The sequence below is a fragment of the Oncorhynchus mykiss genome, chromosome 22, assembly GCF_057628025.1.
Source record: "Oncorhynchus mykiss isolate SJ-2025 chromosome 22, ASM5762802v1, whole genome shotgun sequence".
NCBI lineage: Eukaryota > Metazoa > Chordata > Actinopteri > Salmoniformes > Salmonidae > Oncorhynchus > Oncorhynchus mykiss.
Window position 1 is genome coordinate 47,792,746 of NC_143043.1, and position 17,104 is coordinate 47,809,849.

At 40.9% G+C, this 17,104-nt stretch overlaps 1 protein-coding gene and 1 long non-coding RNA gene across 4 annotated transcripts in view; one reads left to right on the forward strand and one right to left on the reverse strand.

The window, feature by feature from the left end:
- The window catches only part of LOC110501894 (glycophorin-C), a 40,391-nt gene extending 34,021 nt beyond the window's left edge, over positions 1 to 6,370 (forward strand). For both annotated transcript variants that reach the window (XM_021579751.3, XM_021579752.3), the window contains exons 3-4: positions 4,146 to 4,187; positions 5,314 to 6,370. In XM_021579751.3, the coding sequence (XP_021435426.1) occupies positions 4,146 to 4,187; positions 5,314 to 5,510 (239 nt within the window). In that variant the 3' untranslated portion in view covers positions 5,511 to 6,370. The remainder of the gene's footprint in view (positions 1 to 4,145; positions 4,188 to 5,313) is intronic.
- The window catches only part of LOC149972874 (uncharacterized), a 390,242-nt gene that overhangs the window by 175,779 nt on the left and 197,359 nt on the right, over positions 1 to 17,104 (reverse strand). The window lies entirely within an intron of this gene.

Below are 17,104 nucleotides of genomic sequence, written 5' to 3' on the forward strand. Positions count from 1 at the left end.
TCAGCCTAACTGTTACCAAATATCAAAACGGAGAATCAGTGAAAACAAAAATCTGACAATGATTGATTTATCAATTTATTGATTTTTCAACCCCCCCCCCCCCCCCCCCTCCCCCCGCCACACACACATAGTTGTCCGAAAGCAGTGAGATGGCGCTGTCTCAATCAAAATGGTACTGAAATGATCATCTAGGTGACCACACACAACTTTAAATTAGTATAGTGGTTTTATATGACAGTAAGTTTCAGTATAATCAAAAATGTTATACATGACTTCAATTGCATTAGCCTAATTTATTCCAATATTTTTTTTTATTTTTATATTTTACCCCAATTTCAATTACGATCTTGTCTCATCGCTGCAACTCCCCAACGGGCTCAGGAGAGGCAAAGGTTGAATCATGAGTCCTTCGAAAGTAAAGTCTCCCCCCCCCCCGTTATTCAATATCTTAATCATTCAGTTGATCATAACTAAAGTGAGTTTTCCTCTCTCTGAGCTTTTTCTTCATCTCCTCACTCCGCTGCCAGCTGAGGTGGCACCAGTTTAAATACCTATAGCCTATTGTTTTCTAGAAATGTGGCTTTTTTTCGTGTTCAGGCTCATTTCATTTCTGTAATGTTGGACTAGGCCTGGGCTCGGGCTATGTAATTTCCTGGGTCTTGTCATTTAATATTTTCAGGAAATGTGAATAGTGGTCCCAGGACAATCCCAGTGTTAATCCCTAATGATCAGTCCAACCACCATCACTTGATGATGGTGTCATGGTCATGTGTGGCCACGCAGTCGTGGGTAAACAGGGAGTACAGGAGCGGACTAAGCACGCACCCCTGAGGGGCCCCAATGTTGATGGGCAGCATGGCGGATGTGTTGTTACCTACCCTCACTGCCTGGGGGGCGGCCCGTCAGGAATTCCAGGATCCAATTGCAGAGGGAGGTTTTTAGTACCAGGGTCCTGAGCGTGGTGATGAGCTTGGAGGGGACTTTGGTGTTGAATCTTGAGCTGTAATCAATGAACAACATTCTTACATATGTATTAATTTTATCCAAGTGGGTGAGGGCAGTGTGGAATACAATAGAGATTGCGTCATCTGAGGAGGCGGTATGCGAATTGTAGTAGGTCCAGAGTGTCTGGGATGACGGTGTTGATGTGAGCCATGATCAGCCTTTCAAAGCATTTCATGGCTGTAGATGTGAGTGCTACGGGCCGATAATCACTTAGACAGGTTACCTAGTTGTTTCTAGGTACGGGGACTATGGTGGTCTGCTTGAAACACGTAGGTATTACAGACAGTCAGGGAGAGTTTGAAAATTACACTTGCCAGTTGGTCATCCTGATATTCAGTCTGACCCCACGGCCTTTCGAATATTAACCTGTTTAAAGGTCTTACTCACATTGGCTATGGAGAGTTAATATATTTTTGCTTTTAAAATAGGATAGGAGAGGCTGCCTGCCTGCCTCTGAATTTCACCAAGCATCTTAGTGGCAACGTGAAGTACCTGTCCAGTGAAAATCTCACTTTTAAAAGTTCATATTCTGTTAACTAAAGATGTTGTTGCCTCATCCTATAGCCGTATGTGTGGCCAAAGCACAAATTTGAGAAATAAACACTTTTAAAACCCCACCTCAAACTTGTATCTCAAACAGACCATTTAAAAAATGATTGCTATTTCATCAGTAAAGGAGGATGACCTGGCCAATTAGCAGCCTACTCGCATGAATATTGTTATTTTTTTATTACCAGTATACACCCACACCATTCTGTTGTTGGGGTATGCCTACACCATTCCAACACAGAAAAGCAGCTTTTTAACATACTTAGTAAATACACATTTGGAAGGAAAACTCCTTCACTCATATTGTAATTAATTATAAGTAATATTTCATAAAAATCTGGAAACACTGGATAGTTACCAGGGATGAGCAACTTTGATAAAGACACGGTGGTTGGAACCAAAAATCTCATATTTGGACTCATCAGACCAAAGCACAGATTTCCACCGGTCTAATGTCCATTGCTTGTGTTTCTTGGCCCAAGCAAGTCTCTTATTATTATTGGTGTCGACCATGAAGGCCTGATTCACTCAGTCTCCTCTGAACAGTTGATGTTGACATGTGTCTCTTACTTGAACAATGTGAAGCATTTATTTGGGCTGCAATCTGAGGTGCAGTTAACTCTAATGAACTTATCCTCTGCAGCAGAGATAACTCTGGGTCTTCCTTTCCTGTGGGTGTCCTCATGAGATCCAGTTTCATCATAGCACTTGATGGTTTTTGCATCTGCAATTGAAGAAACTTTCAAAGGTCTTGGAATTTTCCAGATTGACTGACCTTCATGTCTTAAAGTAATGATGGACTGTCGTTTCTCATTGCTTATTTGAGCTGTTCTTCCATAATATGGACTTGGTCTTTTACCAAATAGGGCTGCATTCTGTATAGCACCCTTACCTTGCCACAGCACAACTGATTGGCTCAAAAAAATAAGAAAGAAAGAAATTCCACAAATTAACTTTTAACGAGGCACACGTGTTTATTGAAATGCATTCCAGGTGAATACCTCATGAATCTGGTTGAGAGAATGCCAAGCATGTGCAAAGCTGTCATCAAGGCGAAGGGGACTTCTTTGAAGAATCCCAAATATATTTTGATTAGTTCAACACTTTTTTGGTTACTACACAATGCCATATGTGTTATTTCATAGTTTTGATGTCTTCACTATTATTCTACAATGTAGAAAATAGTAGAAATAAAGAAAAATCCTTGAATGAGTAGATGTTCTAAAACGTTTGACTGGTACTGTAAGTATTCACACCCTTGAGTCATGTTAGAATCACCTTTGGCAGCGATTACAGTTGTTACAGTCCTTCTGGGTACGTTGAAAGAGTGCAGTTTTGTAACGAAATATTGAGCAATATTGCCTACCTCCATTTTGTAAGAAGTATATCAGTTATACCTGTTGTGTAATTATGTAAAAAAAATATTGTTTCAGCAACTATTACTACAGAAGTAAGACAGTGAGGAGACTAAACGTTTCTGGAGTGAAAGTAATATTGTCTTCTTACTCTTGCTCTGCATTCCACAACCAAGTCCTGCCTGCTATTCCAGTACATTCACAGGTCTGAGTGTACAGTAGTAGCAGCCTTCATAACTGCTAGTGGTGGGTTCATTTTTCGATTATGTGTTTTGAGTTTTCGCATTCTGAATAATGTTATGCAGTCCAGGGAGCAGAGAGGGTCTGTGAGTCTGCATCTAAAATAGCCAATCAAGAGTTAATGACGGTTCTGGGATTCATACATGCATATCGAGGCCACCTGGAACAGGCAAGCATTTGTCAATGTCCGTAGTCCTAAAGCTCTTCGTTTTTTTTTACTGAATTGAAGAAAAATATTGTGATTTAGTTTCTGAAAGAGCCACACCCATGGTCATGTTTAGAGTTGTCCCTTTCCCAGCATGCATTGCTGCTTCGCTTAGGCTGTAACTACAGTACACACTGGGATCTGTTGTTTAATTTCTCTCCCTTCGTCCCAAATGGACAGGTTCTGTAATGCCCCTTTATTTGCTGAGAATATGTCCACATTGTAAACATTGCATCGTGATGAGGATCTAATGAGTGGGCGAACACCTAGATGTTTTGGGTGATTAGGCATTAATGAGGCTGCCTTTTATTTGCGCACTTCGGGGATGTAATGAAAAATATATATATTTCTTTAGCTATAGCGCTCTCTCAAGCTTGCGAGGATCGACCTCCATTTTGGATCTCACGTTGCGTTTTTATAGATGACATAGTTTCGTCTCTGGCAGACTGACTCTTTCACTGTCCTTCAGAGAAAGTCAAGTCAAGGCGGGCAGATGTTGCATGCGCTATAATTCATGATGACCTTTAATCACTTTCTCCAATGAGAGTTTTGTCTGTCCCCTGGTGACAGATACAAAAAACCTCTCTGCACACACACCAGGGAGACCGCTGTCTATAACAACTCTCCTGAAAGAGTCACATGTTAAAAGAAAGTCTGGGGAAAAGAAATATGAATGCGGTTCAAGATACATGGCATAAATAACGACACACTGTACTGTATGTAACTTATGTATGTAACCTAAAGTATATTAGCACATGATCTGAAAACACCCTTTCTTTTTGCCTTCTTAGATTACGATGTGGACGATGGATACTTGGATGCCATACTAGGCGGTGAGTTATAATAGAGCTCCTCTCATGTTCAGAACATTCAAAGGCCTTCCATGCCTTGCCTCCCTCTGCAAACCTCATCCACATCGATGTTGCTGATAGATTTGATGCTGGAGGCAGACATCCCCCTAAATTTAATGATGGTGATGCATGCAACACAAAGACATCTCTTTTCTCTTTCTTTCAGATAGCAAGCAGAGTCTGCTAAATGTTTCGGAACAGAGCTATATAAAGCCATTTTTTGAAGTCAGTCAACCAACGGGCCAAATTTAAAATGTAATGCTACTGTTATTTTTATGGCACAAAATATGGCCGTTGTCTGCCAACAGCTGTAACAGACCACGAAATATGCATTTAAAAAGACACTGTTCTTCTTCTGCCAGTAATGTGTTCAAATCAGAATCTAGCCTGAAACTGCCTTTTTATTATCAAGAGACTGGCATTCCACAAAATAGACAATTAAGTCACAAAACATCTTCACAAGTTGTGGTTTTCTGCCTCAGGCAGTTCTTTCAAACTTAACGGTTCACTGTAGGACAAACTGTCTCTCCTATCAGAGGACTGCTAATATTCACTGTTGGCAAACCATCACGTTGAACTTTGATTGAACAATTCTTAATTGAAAATAACAGAGAAACAGCTGTTTAGGCCTGTACACTCTGGTTAGGCCTGTACACTCTGGTTAGGCCTGTCCACCCTGGTTAGGCCTGTACACCCTGGTTAGGCCTGTACACCCTGGTTAGGCCTGTACACTGGTTAGGCCTGTACACTCTGGTTAGGCCTGTACACTCTGGTTAGGCCTGTACACTCTGGTTAGGCCTGTAATCTCTGAACACTACAAAACAAACTTTGTTTTGCACTGCACTCTGTTGGCAGGTTGGAGCTTGATGTGTATTTTAGAGATGTATATCCCTTTTGGGTTGGTGTTTACCAACTAATCAAGGAGCAGTCTTCTCCTGATCCACATACATTCCAATGACCTTGCCATTTCAAAGATCAATGACACTTCAAGGTCAAAGTCCTACCTGTGCAGAATCGTGGGCTATTGTCAAAACCATCCCCATTGTATTTTGCCATTGTCATTGTGAGGCAAAAGTCCTTGCTATAACATTCTCATCTCTATTTGCAGCTGTCATTGCTGCTGTGGTCCTGGTGTTGGTGTGCCTGGCGGTTGTAGTAATTCGCTATATGTACCGGCACAAGGGCACCTACCACACCAACGAGGCCAAGGGCACTGAGTTTGCCGAAACAGCGGATGCGGCGCTCCGGGGTGACCCGGCTCTGCAGGATGCCATGGACGAGAGCAAGAAGGAGTACTTTATCTGAGCAGTGGCGTCCCCTGCTGTTTACAGTGGACTTTAGGCTATGGACCCTAGGTATTTTGGGGTTGGAGAATGGAAAGTCTGGAGACTGGATGAAAATGACCTTGCTGTACTTAAGTGAATAGTGCCCTTTCAGTTAAAGATGATATGCTTCTATGGCTAAAGGCCTCTTTTCCTGATGAGACTGGCTAAAGGTCTCTTTTCCTGATGAGACTGGCTAAAGGTCTCTTTTCCTGATGAGACTGGCACTTGATGAGACTCTGATCAGTGACTGAATAGACAACAATTTACCAAAGATGCATCTTAATAACAATAATATTAATTCAGTATTCTTCCCCCCCCCCTACCAGTTTTCCTCTTTAATATATTTGGCATATCACGAAACAGATAGATACATAATATTGACTTTGCTATTAGGAGGCTATATTTGAAGAATTGATTTCCAAAATGTTATATCCACCAATTTTTCACATTTGTGTTTTTTCATCAGAAATGATTGCTTATACATGTGTGTGTAAAATATTACTGTTCTCAGATGTTTTTATTCATTGATTTTAGATGTGTATAAAAATGTGTTTCTTTTTGCTAAAAGCTACATATCAATTGTTTAGCTAGAATGGAGTGTTCATATCCTGTTTATTTGACTGTGATATGTGGTTGTGTCACCTAGCTATCTTAAGGTTAATGCACTTACTGTAAGTTGCTCTGCATAAGAGACTCTGCCTAATTACTTAAATGTCAAATGTAAACATATGGAATTGTTTTAAGATGTCATACCATGGATCATTTATCTATTGGATTTTAATTTTTTAGGATCCCTGTAGGCATCCCCCCAAAAATATGTTAAAAAAATATATGATACAATATTTAATTTGATCTTTACTACTACAGCCCATGGAGACTCATTAAATAACATCATCATCAATTGCAAAAAAAGTTATAAGGTTTTAAATTATAAGGTTTTGAAGAGTCTGTCCTAAATGTAGGCGATATAAGAAAGCTTGGGAAATATTTTTGTTTTTTGGACACATACAGTGCCTTGCGAAAGTATTCGGCCCCCTTGAACTTTGCGACCTTTTGCCACATTTCAGGCTTCAAACATAAAGATATAAAACTGTATTTTTTTGTGAAGAATCAACAACAAGTGGGACACAATCATGAAGTGGAACGACATTTATTGGATATTTAAAACTTTTTTAACAAATCAAAAACTGAAAAATTGGGCGTGCAAAATTATTCAGCCCCCTTAAGTTAATACTTTGTAGCGCCACCTTTTGCTGCGATTACAGCTGTAAGTCGCTTGGGGTATGTCTCTATCAGTTTTGCACATCGAGAGACTGACATTTTTTCCCATTCCTCCTTGCAAAACAGCTCGAGCTCAGTGAGGTTGGATGGAGAGCATTTGTGAACAGCAGTTTTCAGTTCTTTCCACAGATTCTCGATTGGATTCAGGTCTGGACTTTGACTTGGCCATTCTAACACCTGGATATGTTTATTTTTTAACCATTCCATTGTAGATTTTGCTTTATGTTTTGGATCATTGTCTTGTTGGAAGACAAATCTCCGTCCCAGTCTCAGGTCTTTTGCAGACTCCATCAGGTTTTCTTCCAGAATGGTCCTGTATTTGGCTCCATCCATCTTCCCATCAATTTTAACCATCTTCCCTGTCCCTGCTGAAGAAAAGCAGCATAACGTTTTGCATTGTTGCCAAAAAGTTCAATTTTGGTTTCATCTGACCAGAGCACCTTCTTCCACATGTTTGGTGTGTCTCCCAGGTGGCTTCTGGCAAACTTTAAACAACACTTTTTATGGATATCTTTAAGAAATGGCTTTCTTCTTGCCACTCTTCCATAAAGGCCAGATTTGTGCAATATACGACTGATTGTTGTCCTATGGACAGAGTCTCCCACCTCAGCTGTAGATCTCTGCAGTTCATCCAGAGTGATCATGGGCCTCTTGGCTGCATCTCTGATCAGTCTTCTCCTTGTATGAGCTGAAAGTTTAGAAGGACGACCAGGTTTTGGTAGATTTGCAGTGGTCTGATACTCCTTCCATTTCAATATTATCGCTTGCACAGTGCTCCTTGGGATGTTTAAAGCTTGGGAAATCTTTTTGTATCCAAATCCAGCTTTAAACTTCTTCACAACAGTATCTCGGACCTGCCTGGTGTGTTCCTTGTTCTTCATGATGCTCTCTGCGCTTTTAACAGACCTCTGAGTCTATCACAGTGCAGGTGCATTTATACGGAGACTTGATTACACACAGGTGGATTGTATTTATCATCATTAGTCATTTAGGTCAACATTGGATCATTCAGAGATCCTCACTGAACTTCTGGAGAGAGTTTGCTGCACTGAAACTAAAGGGGCTGAATAATTTTGCACGCCCAATTTTTTTTTTTGCACGCCCAATTTTTTTTTTTTTTGATTTGTTAAAAAAGTTTGAAATATCCAATAAATGTCGTTCCACTTCATGATTGTGTCCCACTTGTTGTTGATTCTTCACAAAAAAATACAGTTTTATATCTTTATGTTTGAAGCCTGAAATGTGGCAAAAGGTCGCAAAGTTCAAGGGGGCCGAATACTTTCGCAAGTTACTGTATTTACCCCTTTTATTTGTTTGTTGGCACAAAACTACCTCCATACTTTCATTCATTTTTTAACCAGTACCTGGTGACCTTCAGACGAGTCCCATGGCACTTGTGTCCATAGTTTGTAGCCAAAATGTTTTGGACGCTACAGACAGAAGTTGGCACATTGGCGGTACCAACTTCAGATGAGTCCCCATGTGGGTCATAGAGGAGAACACCATGGTGTTCGTGAGAGTCTCATCTTTACATATTTCTATTTGGTTATATTAGTTAGTAGGCCTAACCGTTCGGACACTACAAACGTTTTCACGAGAAGAGCGATTTTTGGGACGTGTCCTGGTCTGACAAACAGCGCCGTAGCTCTGCCACTTTCCAGCGCAGATGCGAAAGGCCGACATGGTAGATACAGTGGATTGAGATGCAGCCGAACTATAGCTGACTGATTTTGATTTTCTTATGTTAATTAGACTGACGCACAGGTGTGTGAATAGACTATAAATATTGTTTCAAATGTATCATTTGTATAGTTCTTTATTTAAAAAAAATATGCTATTTGTTACATTTGACCGTGTAAAACGTTAAAAAAAAAATACATTATTTGTTTCTCTGAAATGAAACAATCAAGTGATACATTTGAAACAGAACACTAAGTATACCAAACATTAGCAACACCTTCCTAATATTGAGTTGTGAAAAAACACCAATCTCTTTCATCATTTATTTTAACAGTAAATGCTCATTTTCCAACATTTCTGAAAATGGATATATTTCGTTTTTGAAAGAAGCTCTTAATCTGTCATGCGGAACATCTGCCTTTGGGGACCTGTCAGAAAAAAAAGCATCTCATGAGGATCTAAGAAACCATAGCTATGCCTTCTGTGGAAAAAGCATTCCTGGAATACAGAATTGGAATTCACAAACAGCGAAAGTGGCTATTTAGAAAGTAAAGGAAGTGAACTGACACAGAAGTTCTCTGCAAGCTCACAAAACAAACTGTATTGACTTACTGTAACAAAAGATATTCTGGAATGAAGAAACTTCTCAACAAATTGTCAAATTTGTCAGCAAGCTCAAATTCTTCCTCTGCTCTCAAGTGAACTGACAGAGGAAAACATAGAACAAACGATGTCTAAGGAAGCAACTCTGACTGTACGAATTTAATCACCAATGTGCCCTTACCAACATACTGAATATGACTCGTTGCTCCCTGAATTACTTTTGAATAACTTTGTTTGGAATGTGAATGTCAATTTGTGAATTACCAATTTCAAGGGAACGCATTTGTCATTGGTTAATAACTAGTTAATTACATACACAAAGAGATAACGAGAGCGCTAAACCAGCTACAGTGCCTTCAGAGCGTATTCATACCCCTTGACTTATTTCACATTTTGTTGTGTTACAGGCTGAATTCAAAATGGATTCAATCTGTCTTTTTCTTACCAATCTACACACAGTACCCTATAATGACAAAGTAAAAACATGTTTTTAGAAAATGTTGCACAATTATTGAAAGTTAAATACATAAATATCTAATTTACATAAGTATTCACACCCCTGAGTCAATACTTTGTAGAAGTACCTTTGGCAGCGATTACAGCTGTGAGTCTTTCTGGGTAAGTCTCTAAGAGCTTTCCACACCTGAATGGTGCAACATTTGCCCATTATTCCTTTTTAAATTCTTCAAGCTCTGTCAAATTGGTTCTTGATCATTGCTAGACAACCATTTTTTTAGGTCCTGACAGATTTTCAAGCATATTTAACTAAGAACTGTAACTTGGCCACTCAGAAACATTTGGCATTTTATTAGGATCCCCATTAGCTGTTGCAAAAGCAGCAGCTACTCTTCCTGGGGTCCACACAGAACATGAAACATAATACAGAATTACATAATACAAAACATCATTAGACTGTGTTGTTGGTAAGCAACTCCAGTGTAGATTATGCCTTGTGTTTTAGGTTCTTATCCTGCTGAAAGGTGAATTCATCTCCCAGTCTCTGGTGGAAAGCAGATGAAACCGGGTTATCCTCTAGGATTTTGCCTGTGCTTAGCTCCATTCCGTTGACACTTCCGGCGCCGACAGAGATGGCCGCCTCGTTTCGCGTTCCTAGGAAACTATATAGTATTTTGTTTTTTTGTGTTATTTCTTACATTGTTACCCCAGGTAATCTTAGGTTTTATAACATACAGTCGGGAGGAACTATTGGTTATAAGAGCAACATCAACTCAATAACATTACGACCAGGAATACGACTTTCCCGAAGCGGATCCTCTGTTTTGCCCACCACCCAGGACAATGGATCGGATCCCAGCCAGTGACCCAAAACAACGACGCCTTAGAAGGGGCAGACAGAGCTGTCTTCTGGTTAGGCTCCGTAGACGGGAACATCGTGCACTGCTCCCTAGCATACTACTCGCCAATGTCCAGTCTCTTGACAACAAGGTTGATGAAATCCGTGCAAGGGTAGCATTCCAGAGGGACATCAGAGACTGTAACGTTCTTTGCTTCACGGAAACATGGCTCACTCGAGACACGCTATTGGAGTCGGTACAGCCAGCTGGTTTCTTCATGCAACGCGCCGACAGAAACAAGCATCTTTCTGGTAAGAAGAGGGGCCTTATTATTAACGAGACGTGGTGTGATCATAACAACATACAGGAACTCAAGTTCTTCTGTTCACCTGACTTAGAATTCCTCACAATCAAATGCCGACCGCATTATCTACCAAGAGAATTCTCTTCGATTATAGTCACAGCCGCATATTTCCCCCCCCAAGCAGACACATCGATGGCCCTGAACGAACTACGTATGGCTCTATGTAAACTGCAAAAAACATATCCTGAGGATGCATTTATTGTAGCTGGGGATTTTAACAAGGCTAATCTGAAAACAAGGCTCCCTAAAATCTATCAGCATATCGATTCCTAGACCATTGTTATTCTAACTTCCGCGACACATATAAGGCCCTCCTCCGCCCTCCTTTTGGAAAAGCTGACCACGACGCCATTCTGTTGCTTCCAGCCTATAGACAGAAACTAAAACAGGAAGCTCCCTCACTCAGGTCTGTTCAACGCTGGTCCAACCAATCGGATTCCACGCTTCAAGATTGCTTCGATCACGTGGACTGGGATATGTTCCGCATTGCGGCGAACGACAACATTGAAGAATAGGTTGATTCGGTGAGCGGGTTTATTAGCAAGTGCATCGGCAATGTCGTACCCACAGCGTCTATTAAAACATTCCCAAACCAGAAACCGTGGATTGATGGCAGCATTCGCGCAAAACTGAAAGCACGAACCACTGCTTTTAATCAGGGCAAGGTGACCGGAAACATGACCGAATACAAATAGTGTAGCTATTCCCTCCACCATTGTTCCTGTTCCCAAGAAAGCTAAGGTAACTGAACTAAATGACTACCGCCCCGTAGCACTCACTTCCGTCATCATGAAGTCACCTCCACCCTACCTGACACCATAGACCCACTCCAATTAGCTTACCGCCCCAGTAGGTCCACAGATGATGCAATCGCAATCACACTGCACACTGCCCTAACCCATCTGGACAAGAGGAATACCTATGTGGGAATGCTGTTCATTGACTACAGCTCAGCATTTAAAACCATAGTACCCTCCAAACTCGTCATCAAGCTCGAGACCCTGGGTCTCGACCACGCCCTGTGCAACTGGGTCCTGGACTTCCTGACGGGCCGCCCCCAGGTATTGAGGGAAGGTAACAACATCTCCACCCCACTGATCCTCAAAACTGGGGCCCCCTCAATCATCAAGTTTGCAGACGACACTACAGTGGAAGGCTTGATTACCAACAACGACGAGAAGGCCTACAGGGAGGAGGTGAGGGCCCTCGGAGTGTGGTGTCAGGAAAATAACCTCACACTCAACGTCAACAAAACAAAGGAGATGATCGTGGACTTCAGTAAAACAGCAGAGGGAGCACCTCCCTATCCACATCAACGGGACAGTAGTGGAGAGGTTAAAAAGTTTAAAATTCCTCGGCGTACACATCACGGACAAACTGAAATGGCCCAACCACACAGACAGCGTGGTGAAGAAGGCGCAGCAGCGCCTCTTCAAACTCAGGAGACTGAAGAAATTCGGCTTGTCACCAAAAACACTCACAAACTTTTACAGATGCACAATTGAGATCATCCTGTCGGGCCTGGTACGGGAACTGCTCTGCCCATAACCGTAAGGCTCTCCAGAGGGTAGTGAGGTCTGCACAACGCATCACAGGGGGCAAACTACCTGCCCTCCAGGACACCTACACCACCCGATGTCACAGGAAGGCCAAAAAGGTTATCAAGGACAACAACCACCCGAGCCACTGCCTGTTCACCCCGCTATCATCCAGAAGGCGAGGTCAGTACAGGTGCATCAAAGCAGGGACCCGAGAGACTGAAAAACAGCTTCTATCTCAAGGCCATCAGACTGTTAAACAGCCATCACTAACATTGAGTGGCTGCTGCCAACATACTGACTCAACTCCAGCCACTGGAAAAATTGATGTAATAAATGTATCACTAGCCACTTTAAACAATGCCACTTTATATCATGTTTACATACCCTAAATTACTCATTTCATATGTATATACTGTACTCTATACCATCTACTGCATCTTGCCTATGCCGTTCTATACCATCATTCATTCAAATATTATTTTATGTACATATTCTTATTCATTCCTTTACACTTGTGTGTGTATACGGTAATTGTTGTGAAATTGTTAGGCTAGATTACTCGTTGGATATTACTGCATTGTTGGAACTAGAAGCACAAGCATTTCGCTACACTCGCATTAACATCTGCTAACCATGTGTATGTGACAAATACATTTTGATTTGATTTGATTTTGATTTGATTTTTTTACTCTGACAAAACTCCCCTGTCCTTAATGATTAATATCATACCCATATCATGATGCAGCCACCACTATGCTTGAAAATATGGAGAGTAGTACTCCGTAATGTATTGTATTGGATTTTCCCCAAACATAACACTTTGTATTCAGGGCAAAAATTGAATTGCTTTGCCCAATTGCTTTGCAGTATCACTTTAGTGTCTTGTTGCAAACAGGATGCATGTTTTGGAATAATTTTATTCTGTACACGCTTCCTTCTTTTCACGTTGTCAATTAGGATGTTCCAACTTCCATCCTACGTTTTCTCCTATCACAGCCAATAAACTATGTAGTTGTTTTAAGTCACCATTGGTCTCATGTTGAAATCCCTGAGCGATTTCCTTCCTCTCAGGCAACAGAGTTACAAAGGACACCAGTATCTTTGTGGTGACTTGGTGTATTGATACACCATCCAAAGCGTAATTAATAACCTCACTGAAAAATTGGGTTAGGGTGGTAGAGAATCGAAGGACCATGAATATAATAAGAAGTCTTAGGTGCTGGCTTAAGGCCGGTAGCAACCACTACAGAATGTCCAGTCAGAACAAGGATAAGGAGGATGTCCAGGTTAAGGGGAGTTTACTGGAAGAAGATGTCCACATTCACACGTCACACACACATCTGACCACTCACGGTTCAGATAACTGAGAATCATGTCCAGTGAGAACTGACATTAACTATGTGGTTCAGGAATTCAATCCACAGGAGGAATAGTTCAGCAGGAAAGCATGTTTATGACCACACAGCGTGCTGGGGTCATGGACCAACTGAAACTGAAGTCCCGGGAATCAAGGCTGCTGATAAGCTGAACGAGAGGTGGTGATACTGTAAGTATCTGGTTGAAGCTGCCCAACTAGAACTAACCATAAAGGATGGCTAGAATCAGCTGACTGAAGCTGTCCGTTTTTAACACTCACTATGCTCAAAGCTACAAACAGGTGCCCTTCTTTGCGATGCATTGGAAAACCTTCCGAGTCTTTGTCGTTTAATTTGTGTTTGAAATTCACTTCTTGACTGCGGGACCTTATAAATAATTATATGTGTGGGGTACAGAGATGCGGTAGTCATTCAAAAATCATCTTAATTAAAACCTCTTCATCCTACCCCCTCCTTTTTCGAACATTCTGTTAAAAATCGCGCAACATTTCAGCGTCCTGCTACTCATGCCAGGAATATAGTATATGCATATGATTAGTATGTGTGGATAGAAAACACTCTGAAGTTTCTAAAACTGGTTAAATCACGGCTGTGACTATAACAGAGCATGTGTTTCATCGAAAAGCGCAAGAAAAACTGGTCACTGAAAGCTGAAAAAAGTATCCATGCGCCCCTTTCATGTATTGTTTAAAGGACACCAAATTTAATATGGACACAGATGCAATTCCTACAGCTTCCACACGATGTCGCCAAAAACGTCATTTTCATTGACAAAAATCCTTTGAGACATTATCAATAGATCCGTCATTCCATCCAGCCTACAACAATCGATTTTGGAAGATTGAAAAATGGACATTGTTTTCTTTAGTAGCTGCTATTGAATACAGATCGCCCAGTGATCAATTTGATCGCTTATTAACGTTTACAAATACCTAAAGTTGGGTTACAAAAGTAGGTTGAAGTGTTTTGTCAAAGAATATAGTTAACTTATATAATTTTTAAAAATGACGTTGCGTGTTGGAAGAGAGCTTTTTTCCTGAAGCAGACAGGCGTTACAAATGGATATTTTGGGCATACATGGACGGATTTAATCGGGAAAAATACCAATTTGTGATGTTTATGGGACATATAGGAGTGCCAACAAAGAAAAAAAAAAAAAACATAATTCAACTTTGGCAATATAGGGTATTGTGTGTAGGCCAGTGACAAAACAATCTCAATTTAATCAATTTTAAACTGGCTGTAACACAACAAAATGTGGAAAAAGTTAAGGGGTCTGAATACTTTCTGATGGCACTATGAAAATGCAGGAAGGCCTACCCTGATGGAGTTAGTTGTGAAGGCCAAAGGGATGCTCTGTCCTAGACAGGGAGAACCAGGGATCAGACCGGTTCCTAATTGCATTTTCCCACTAGCAGCCTGTCCACTGACTTAGGTCAATTCCAGGTATAAATTGACATGCTCTTTGGATAGCCACAGAAAACTAAAAAAATATTGTGGTCTCCCCATCCTGATTTGGGCCTAATAATTTACACCTCAACATTACTAACAAAAAAAAATGCATTATTGATTCTTCAAGTACTGTGTGGTTTGTGTCCATAAAATGTTTTGAATGGACATTACAGACTCAAATTTTGGGGGGGGATTGGTGCACAACTCAATGATGAGTATGTCAGAGCTGGAGAGTCCTGTACAAATGTCTGAGGATGGATAAGTGCTGTAACCCTGTTTGTGGAACTATTTGTGGGATTATTTCTTGGAACATTGTAATGATGCTTTTTTTAAATTGCCTTGCAAAAAAAATAAACAATATTAAAGTACACCTCATTTATAGATATAGCTGCCCTGACTCAGTGAAAGAACATCTCCAATCATTAGATATTGTTTTTTGACTTTCTGGCAGGACGATACTAAACAAAAACGAGAACACAGGAAATTCTTTTTTTGTCAATTAATTCTATTGTGGTGGAAATGGAAACAGGAAATACACCCCCAAGCTCCAAAACTCATTTTAATTTCCCAACCCCTCTATTCTCTGTTGGCTATGATTAATGTGAAATCTCTGCAGAACTTTTCTTTGTCTCCGTAATTGCCAAGTTTGAAAAGAAATGAGTCGTCTTACTTCAAACAGCAGGCTTGTTAGAGACCAAAAAAGCGAGATGGTTCCTCTGCACATTTAGCTTTGATAACTAGTGCTGATGCAGGTATGATTAGCTCTCTGCAAACATGTATACGACACACACGCATGACAATATAGTAATTCACTCTCCACAGGGCGGCCATTTTTTTTTAGATCACACGTTAAGTGGAGCGTAGGACACCTGCGACCGAAATCTTTTTCATCTCTGCTGAAGATAATGAAATTCTCTCTAGAAATTTCCTAACACAGGATTTAAAAAATTCAAAGAGTTGTAGTAAGACGATGCATGGCTTTGCTATGGCATAGCCATGCCTCTCGCCCATCCATAAAGGGTTTTCTGAATCCTGAGAAGCGTGGGAGTGGGCGTATTTTCTTGTACTTCTCGCCAGCCGTGATTCTGGGCACCTCCATGGTAAGAAATGTGACCGTAATGTCTTATCCCGGAGCTCGAGTAAATTACATTACTAAGTTGCTCCCGAACGTTCTACGCCAGGACATGGAAATCGATTCTATCGTAGTCCATGTGGGTTTAAATGACATTATGAAGGGCAGTTCTGAAAATTTGGATTTTAAAGAGTTGATTGGCTCTCTGCCAGACATTAACAAAAGACCCATCATATCTGTCCCTCTGCCATCTCTGAATCATGGCATTGAACGCTTTAGCAGGATTCTTTCTCTTCACAACTGGCTACATGATTATTGCAGCTCAATAGATGTAAATTTGTTGAAAATGTTGATACCTTTTGGAAATAAAACAGGTTTTATAAGGAGGATGGGATCCACCCAAATCATTTGGGATCCTGTATCCTTTCACAGCACTATAAGGCTGCGTTGAGACAATGACTTATCAATGACTCAATCCCAGCTCAGCTAATCCCTACTATTGTGACGCAGGTTCCTGGATCCTTTCACAGCACTATAAGGCTGCGTTGAGACAATGATTTATCAATGACTCAATCCCAGCTCAGCTAATCCCTACCATTGTGACACAGAGTTGTCATAATGCTTTAGCAAATGTACATTATCAATGACCCAAGCCCAGCTCAGCTAATCCCTACCATTGTGACTCAGAGTTGTCATAATGCTTTAGCAAAGGTACATTACACCAGGGGCGTCGGTAGACACAATACAAACAACCTCATTTATGTCCATTTAACTGCCCTGAATGCCTCTACTGATCCTGCAGCTGTTGTATGCAGTAATCATGTACCTATGAACCAGATTTATACTGTTAGCACTAAGCCGGTGTGCCCTAGTAGGAAGTCCACTGTGAGCAGCTCACCCTGCACTAACA